This window comes from Beauveria bassiana, assembly GCF_000280675.1.
Source record: "Beauveria bassiana ARSEF 2860 unplaced genomic scaffold BBA_S00003, whole genome shotgun sequence".
NCBI classification, from domain to species: domain Eukaryota; kingdom Fungi; phylum Ascomycota; class Sordariomycetes; order Hypocreales; family Cordycipitaceae; genus Beauveria; species Beauveria bassiana.
Genome location: NW_007930838.1, coordinates 1,036,805 through 1,045,106, shown reverse-complemented (window position 1 = coordinate 1,045,106; position 8,302 = coordinate 1,036,805). Strand labels below are relative to the sequence as shown.

Genomic DNA, 8,302 nt, shown 5'->3' with positions numbered 1-8,302 from the left:
CCCTGCAGCGGGCACCGTCGAGTGCCTCCTGCTATTGGGCTCCCGGTAAATGGCCGGTCCGTGTGCGCCACAGCTTGCCGCAGGCGCACTGGCGAAAGCAACAACTAAGCAGGTGAGTACTTGTTCTTGTCAGATTCTTGCAGCTCTCGTCAAAACTTACCCAGTCCAGCACTATGTGTTATGGGAACTGGAGATGTCCTTTCTTTGGGCCAACTGACCCTGCCCGGCCCCTATGTGTTATGGGAACTGGAGGTGTCCTTTCTTTGGGCCAACTAACCCTGTCCAGCCCCTTATGTGTTATGGGAACTGGAGGTGGCCTTTCTTAGGGCCAGCTGACCCTGTCCGGCCCCGTATGTGTTATGGGAACTGGAGATGTCTTGCTTTTTGCCTCGCTGCCTGGTCATCAGCTTGACACAAGCTTCGTGCCCTCGAACAGGCCGGAGGCGCCAGCAAAAAGTGCCGGACAGGATAGGATCCATGGTGGGTGTACTGGGAAGGGCCGATGACGTCTCAACGTCCCCGTTGCGTTCCGTAACACCCATGAAAGTTGGTGGCTCAAAGCTCTCCCATCCCGTTGCGGCCAACAAACGACCCGGGACATGCGACTTGGAGAAGAAGAAAGCCCCGGAACAAGACCGAATGAGAAAGTGTCACTCGGAGGGCGTTGCCGCTTGAGCTGAAAAAAAAAAAACATCTACGGAGCATCGTTCTTTTCCATTCAAACGGGGGCATCCAGTGCCTTATGTATGTTTTCCCACAAGTCAGTGATGGGGCGTTTCCACCACGCAAGGTCGTGTTACTGTTGCACGGCCGGTTTCGAGCTACCGTTATTCGCTGGCAAAAGACGAAGAAATAGACCGACATCGCCTGCTTTTGTGTTCAACTATTGTTTCAAGTTTGCACTGTCGGACTTGAAGTATTGGATACCAGGTAACGCAAGCCTCACTGGCCAAGGCGAGGGCTGCAGCAGTCTGTGAATAGAGGTTGGCCGATGTCGCTAGACGCGACGTAAGCGGACTTGTTCTCCTGTTACGCAGCAGTTCAGAGTTTGCTCTCTTTTACATTTTCGCCCTACAATTCTGCCCCATCCAGTAGGAGGAGGGGATCACGATATTGCTGGGTAGTGTTGGAAAGCGCTGACATTGCTAGAGTATTATTGGAAATGAACTGCATATTGTTTTCTTCTATCAAAAACATAGTTCCATCCAATGAAGCTTCTCAGTATTCCAAAGTTGGTCTGCAATTCTGTGAGTACCACGGTACCATCGCACATCCATCATCCTGTCAGCCTATCAAGTTCTCCAGCCTCTGCTGGTAGCTGCGTCGCTGCGGCGGAGCGGAGGCGGCGCTCTCAGCGGCTGGCCAGGCGTCCGCCTTCTTGCACACGCCGGGCAGGGCACATATAGCTGCTCGGTCCATGAGAAGGATGATGGACTGCGTGATATGGTAGCCATCGATCGCCCGCACCCGCCGCACCCATTTGCAGGTTTCAGTCTATGAGTCGTTCCCTTGACGTGCCCGCAGAGCCATTTTACCTGGCCATACTCGGGTTTGCACATGTTTGACCACAGTTCTTGCTTTCCTTCTTGCAAGTGTGAGGGGGTTGGTTTTCGAGGTTCGCCGCTTGTTAGTCTGTAAAGGACGAGTATCGACAGAATTAGCTCGGGCTTCAAAAGGAACGGTTGAAATAAGAGTAGAAAGAGCATGTTTGCTCTTTTATAGTTCCAGTTTTGCCCTGAGAGGTCAGTCTTATTACCTCATTCGTTTCTAGGTGATGCTGTTATCACGACAACTTGGCCGTCACTTTGCCGTCCGCCGTCACATCCGTAAACTACGACCTCGCTGTGCTTCTCACGGGCTGAAGAACTATTCTATCCACTACATGTTAAAGAGTAGCTTCTATGAGGCTTCCATCGTCTTTTCTACCTCCAGTCAACGCCGTTATTCATGTCAACTCGGCCGTCACTTGGTCGTCCGCCGTTACATCCGTACTTGTCAGCCGTACTGTGAATCTTACGGGCTGAAGAACAACCTACCTGATACATGTTGCACAGTCCTCTAGCACTTTGACCAGTTTACTGTAGGAAATGATTATGTTGTCGCCACACTACACTTCATTTCCAGCCGAACCAACATTATGGCCCCCAACCAACAGAATATATTCAACTTTATCTGCTTCTCGTTCACAAATGTAAAAAAAAAAAAGCATACCCACGTGCCTTTTCGCATCATCCCGTGTCGCGTTCCTCCTATATTTCTCCTCTTCCTGCATCCACGGCGTTTCCAAAACAATAGTCCAGCCCACGAATTTACACCGCATCACCCCCCCCCTACTTACAAAGACGGCGGCGGCGGCGGCTGCCATCCTTTGGCGACGGCCTCTTCCCTCGTCATCCAGCTTCCTCTATGCACCACCCACTTCTCCGTTTCAATACATGGCGCGCACGGCACCGTCTCCGTCGTGCTCGACACCACGCGCGATACGCCCTTGGGTGAGCGACACCCACCGCAGCCGTCGTCTGGTATCAACTGGCAAAAAGAAAGTTTTGTGTCCTGACACTTCCAGTATACCAAGGTCCAATCCTGTCGGCACATTTTTTTTTGAAAACGGGTATAAGAAAACGTAATCCTTGCAAGGTCGGAGTCAGTTTCCTTTCAAAAGGCCCGATTTCAGGCTACTCTGGCCACACATGGCTTCTTACCAGTCGAATCGTTTCAAAATCTTGTAGATGCTGATAGATTTCAAAAAAAATGGCCCGTCTTTATTTGGGTCTCTTTGTTTTGAACGGCAAGAGGGCCGCAGCGGGTTCCTTAAATAGCCCGCTCTGGTTCTTGATGGAGCTGCGCTTCACATACTTGTCCGTCCCAAGCATGCCACAGTAACACATGATGCCTGACCCTAGCTGTGATTCATGCCAAGTCCAATGCTATAAGCTGCAAATCAAAAAGAGTCCGGACCGTGACGCGCAGCGATAATTCCCAGTCAGTATATGTTGAGACTGGGCGCTTGCTGCAAAATGTGGCATGATATTCGCTATAAATCAGTGGTATTTAGATTCTCATAAATGTTTCTGTTGCAGATTGTCTCAGAAGGGTCCTGCTGCAGAGGAGCCGCGAAATCCGCTGCCACTGCCCCGGCCGCTCCCGCTCCCGCTCCCGCTGCCACTGCCCTGGCCGCCGCCACTGTGGCTCATTTTCAGACTTTCCTCCATAGCTCGTCTCAGCTCTTCATCTTCTTCTTCATTTTCTGCATCCGTGCTAACCCCCTTCCCCTTGCTTCGTTTTCGAAACTCTTCCTCCGCCAAGCTCTGCTTTTTGATGTACTCGAGCACAATGTCCTCCTCGTTGCGCTCCGTCTCCTTTCGCTCCATCTCCTGCTTGGACTCGGCAATGGCGAGCTGCAGCTGATATTCTTCCTCTTCTTCGATATCGCGTGCTGGGAGCTCGACCGCATGTTGCTGTGAATCGGAGGCGGGCTCGTGGCCGGGCAGCTCTCGTTGGTAGCTCGATGCTTCGTCGGCGCCGTACAAGTCATCCATTGGTGCAGGCTCCTCGGTCAGCACGGGTTGCGACAAGGGTGTGCCAGTAAAAGACGGCAACGAGGATTCAAGACCTAGTTCCTCAGCAGAGTACCCATACTCCTCAACGAGGCTCTGCCGCATGGCGGACTGAATAAGGTCCTGGTACTCCTCATCGGTAATCTTGAACTCTTCATCTTCAAAAATAGACGAGTCATCGTTGCGCCGATTCTTTTCGTCGATCCAGCCCGTCGCAGGCAGAGCGCCGCTCTCGCGCATGACACGCAGGCTCTCACGAATGGCAGCTTCAATTTCAGCGTCATCCTCGACAACACCCTTTGATGTTTCCCTGACAGAGGCTTGGATGGCGCGCTCCACTTCATCTATTTCTTGAACCCAGTTTATTTTGTCGGCCGACGTCGCAGTAGAAAGCGGCGCGCCGGGCACCAGCGACTCCACATAGCCGCGCTTCCATGTCTGCTTTTCTTCCTGCATGCGCTTACGCTGCACCGACGACAGATGACGCGTCTGGAACCAACCGGTACGGGGTTTAGAGAAGCCCTTATCCATGATGGACACGGTGTCGCTGCTGTCGTCCGTGGGCAGCGGCGGTGGCGGCGGGAACGGCCCCTCGGTTGCGCCCCTTCTGCGCTTCAGGTCGTAGAAGCTTGAAAGGTCAAACTTGACCGTGTTCCAACGACGCAGGATATCCTCGCACTCGCCGTCAGAGGAATGCAAAAAGTCCATCTCACCCTGTTTGATGCGGGACGAGATGATGTAATTGTATACGCTGCGGCTCATGTGCTTGCCAAACTCGGCGTGGACGCCTTGCATGGCGTAGCCAGGGAGACCAAAGATGCCGGCAGCGGGCTTCAGGATCAGGCCACCGATACCCTTTCCAAAGCCCTTGACGAGGCCAACGGCGCCTTCTTTTTCCGCACCATGCAGTGGTTGTCGTACCAAGCCCGAAATGCCGTCAAAGAAGCCGTACCCAAGCTCCTTGCCGGCGACCTTGATGCCAGAAGACAGGTCGGTCACCTTTTCGACGGGGCGCACCAGATCGTCATTATATAGACGCGGCATGTTGCGGAATCCCTTGGCTAATCCAAGGCAAAAATTCATGGGTGACTTGACGCCCGCCTCAATAATTCTGTTAACACCTCTCGCCGTGCCCACGGCGCTATCAATACCAAAGGATACACCTGGTGACAAGTGCTCCTCGCGGAGATTTGCCTGGCTTGGGGGCGTGGCCTCGGGGGATTCTCTCTGCCCTGTAGGTGTCAGGGCGCCAGTGGCAAGTGGCGTGTCTGGCGTGTGTGCCGTGGGTAGAGAATACTGAGAAGCATGTGCATCTGTCGACGTCGATGGGCGATTTGTCGTCGATAGAGAGGACTGAGAGACATTTACATCTGCCGATGTAAATGGGAGATGTGCCGCCAACAAAGGGAGCTGGGGGGCATTCGCCTCTGTCGACGTAGATGGGCGGCTTCCCGCCAACAGAGATGTCTGAGAAGCATTCGCATCCGTAGACGTAAATGGGCGATCTGGCGCCAACAGAGATGTCTGGGAGTTTGCATCTGTCGACGTAGATGGGCGATTTACCGCCAACAGAGACGTCTGGGAATCATATGCATCTGTCGACGTAGATGGGCGATATGGCGTCAATAGAGAGGTTTGCGAAACATTCACATCTCGCGACGTAGAAGGGCGATGATCGCTTTGCGAGAGGTGGCTGGACGATTCTGTCGGTCTCGACGCGCTGTCGCTGTCCTTTTTGTATTTCTTGTGGGTTTTCCACAACTCCCTCGGCATGTCCGCAATAGCCATGCCAATGGTTCCTATAGACAGCATAAGGGCGGCCGCGCCGGCAGTCAATGGATCAGTAGGCTGATCATCAGTGTTGAACTCGCATGGGCGGTATCTGTAACTTGTCAGTCGTGAGTTTTTGTCAAGTTGCATCTTGGGGTGGTTACAATTTGAGATCCGTGTATTTGATAACATTGTGATCGACGAGAACACTGGCGGCGAGCGGGCTCAATCGAACCTTTGTTCTGCGCACACGCCACGCAGCGACACGGCTCGGCACGAGAGAGCAGCGCAGCTTGTCCACATCGAGGTGCTTGTGGAAGCTATACCCGCCCTCGTCCGTCCCTTTTTCCTCTCTAATCTTTTGCCCCAGCACCTTGGCCTGCTCCATCGTACCCGGCTCGATGCACATCTTAATGGCCTCGGCGAGCTTCTCAGCAGTGAGATCCTTGTACGGGACGGGGTCCGGGCCGGCGCCGGAGCGCGCAATCATGGAGCCCCAGAAGGGCTGGTCGCCGAAAAAGGGCACGACAAAGGTCGGCTTGCCGGCCTTAATGCCGGCTGCAGTGGTGCCGGCGCCGCCGTGGTGCACGACGGCGGAGACGTGCTGGAAGAGCCAGTCGTGGGGCACATTGCCGAGCATGTAGACGCCTTCCGGAAGACCGACGTCTTCGGCTCCCAGACCTCCCCAGCCTTTGGAGACGAGGGCGCGGACGCCAGCAAGGTGAATAGCGTCAAAAATCATGCGCGTCATGGCGTTAGGATCGTCGACGACGATGGAGCCAAAGCCAATATAGACGGGCGGCGAGCCAGCATTGAGGAAAGCGTCGAGCTCTGGGTCGGGAGTGTATGAAGAAGCGAGATCAAGAAAGTAAAAGCCAGACACGTCAATATTGTTGCCCCAATCGTTGGGTTTGGGGATGAGCGCAGGTGACCAGCAGTAAGTATAGGATATTCTGAGCCGCGTCAGTAAGCCGGGCGCCCACAACGGTGACAGCTCGGGCAGCTCGAGGGCCTTTTCACGGAAGCGATTGATGACGTCGCCGAGGCCTTGCCAGGTCATGATTTCGACGAGGGTATAAGTCAAATTATTGGTTAGGGTATCATCGAGGTTACTAGATTGAATGTTGGCAAGCGGGTGCTGAAACGATCGTGTGGGCGTCCAAGGCATGGTAAACATCATATGCAGCGGGATGCCCATCTTTTCGGCAATGTGAATGTGTGCAAAGCTCGGCGGGTTTGCGATGATGGCATCCGCCACAAAGGGCCGATCCGCTGGATTGCCAGGCACCTCGTATGCAGAGTAATTCGTCGGCGCGGACCGCGCGTGTGGCTTTGGTGGAGGGCCCAGACCGTTACCCGGCTCGATACACGAGCGCCAGCAGCCCATGAGAATCTCCTCGATGCCGCGGCGCCGCTTGCTGACCTCGCCGCTCTTGAGGGCGTCGAATCCGGGCATGAGACCGGGATTCTTGACCATGAAGGCCATGAGCTCGGCAGGGTCGCCGCCAATGCTGAAAAACTCGAGGTCGTTTTCCTCGACAAATTTCTGAAACGTGGCGTGGGTGGCGATGCGGACGCGGTGGCCGTAAGTGTCGCGGAGTGTCTTGCCGAGGGCGACGAAGGGCTGAACGTCACCGCGGGAACCGACAATCTGTATGACGATATTGAGCGCCGGCGGGGGCGTCTGCCCGGGTAGACCTCCGAGGCTGGGCGGGATATAGGCCGGGGGCAGCGGCTGCTGGGACTCGACTACGGAGACTTGCCTGTCGACGACGGGGGCGAGCAGCTCCGCGAGACGGCGGTTCTTGGTGCTGATGTTGATGTTGACACGACCGTCACCTAATACGTTTTATTAGTAGAGTACTTTCACTACCGCCTGGCTTGAATAGAATTGGATATCCTTACCCGTCACGGCGGCGCCGGCCTGAAAGCCGGGCTGCGTAAAGGTGACCCTATCTACCTGGTCGCCGTAGGCCGGCGGAGCTTCACTGGGCACGTCCAGGTCAGGAATGACAAAGCCGTCGGTGATGAGGGACTCTTCCGAGATGCTGCCCGGACCCCCCATGGAGGCCGTCCTCTGCTGTCGCGCCTGTGCATCGGCCCGCGCCTGAGCTTGGCGCCGGGCCATGGCTTGCTTGTCGTCGAGGATGGTCATGATGGCGGGGCACACAGGCAAAGGCCGTTTGAAAGTTTAAGAGAGGAAACGAGCCGTATTTTGTCTGGAGCATGCGGGGAGGAAAAAAACCCCAAATTGCTCCAGAAGCCGCCTGGCCGCAGGCCACAGGAAAATCGAGGTGTCAAGGAAGGGGGGGGGCAGGCGTGAGTGATGTGCAGTCAATCTTGGTTGTGCAGCATGGCAGATGGCGTGGCGGCCTTGCGGATGACGTTGACGCCGCTGCTGTTTTGGTTGGCCTTGATTGTGGACCCGGTGCGGGCAAGTAAACCGTCGTGACGGCAGATTGGTGGCAGCGCTGGTTCGGCAAAGGTAATTGGGAGCTCGTCGATCGAAACAAGGGACGTCTGAGGGTTCAAATATAGACGGCGACTTTGTCAATGCAGAATCAAGTTAGAAGCAAGGGACCAAGCCCGGGCCAGGTAGGTAGCTGCCTAGGTACACACATATCTACCTAGGAAGCTTCCACGGCCCACTCCTTCCGCCGCACGCAACTATCAGCTCTTTAAATAGCTACAATGTACCTTCAATCGGCAAAGATGTCATCGGAGAGTTTTTATTTATGTTTCTTGTAATTTCGTCTAGTCTATTGAAATTGAACAAATCAGTCGCCTCAAATTGGACGTATCAGGAGAAGAGTGCAGCGTCTGCTCACGCATTGAGCTGAAGCAGGAGCAGGCTGCAAATCAAAGCAAAAGCACAAAAGCTACACATACGCGTATTACCCATATCATGGGCCCCATTTAGGAAGACAACTCGCGAGTCGTCTTATCCTGTCGCTTCAGCCTCAATCGCCTGAACC

General features: G+C 54.6%; 1 protein-coding gene across 1 annotated transcript; it reads right to left on the bottom strand.

Moving 5' to 3' along the window:
• Positions 1-3,086: 3,086 nt before the first annotated feature.
• BBA_01550 (Glycosyl transferase, family 28) lies at positions 3,087-7,482 on the bottom strand (the record flags this gene model as incomplete). Its single annotated transcript, XM_008596647.1, has 3 exons — positions 3,087-5,439; positions 5,492-7,166; positions 7,233-7,482. The coding sequence occupies 3 exons, from the start codon at positions 7,480-7,482 to the stop codon at positions 3,087-3,089; spliced, it is 4,278 nt and encodes a 1,425-aa protein (XP_008594869.1).
• Positions 7,483-8,302: the final 820 nt, after the last annotated feature.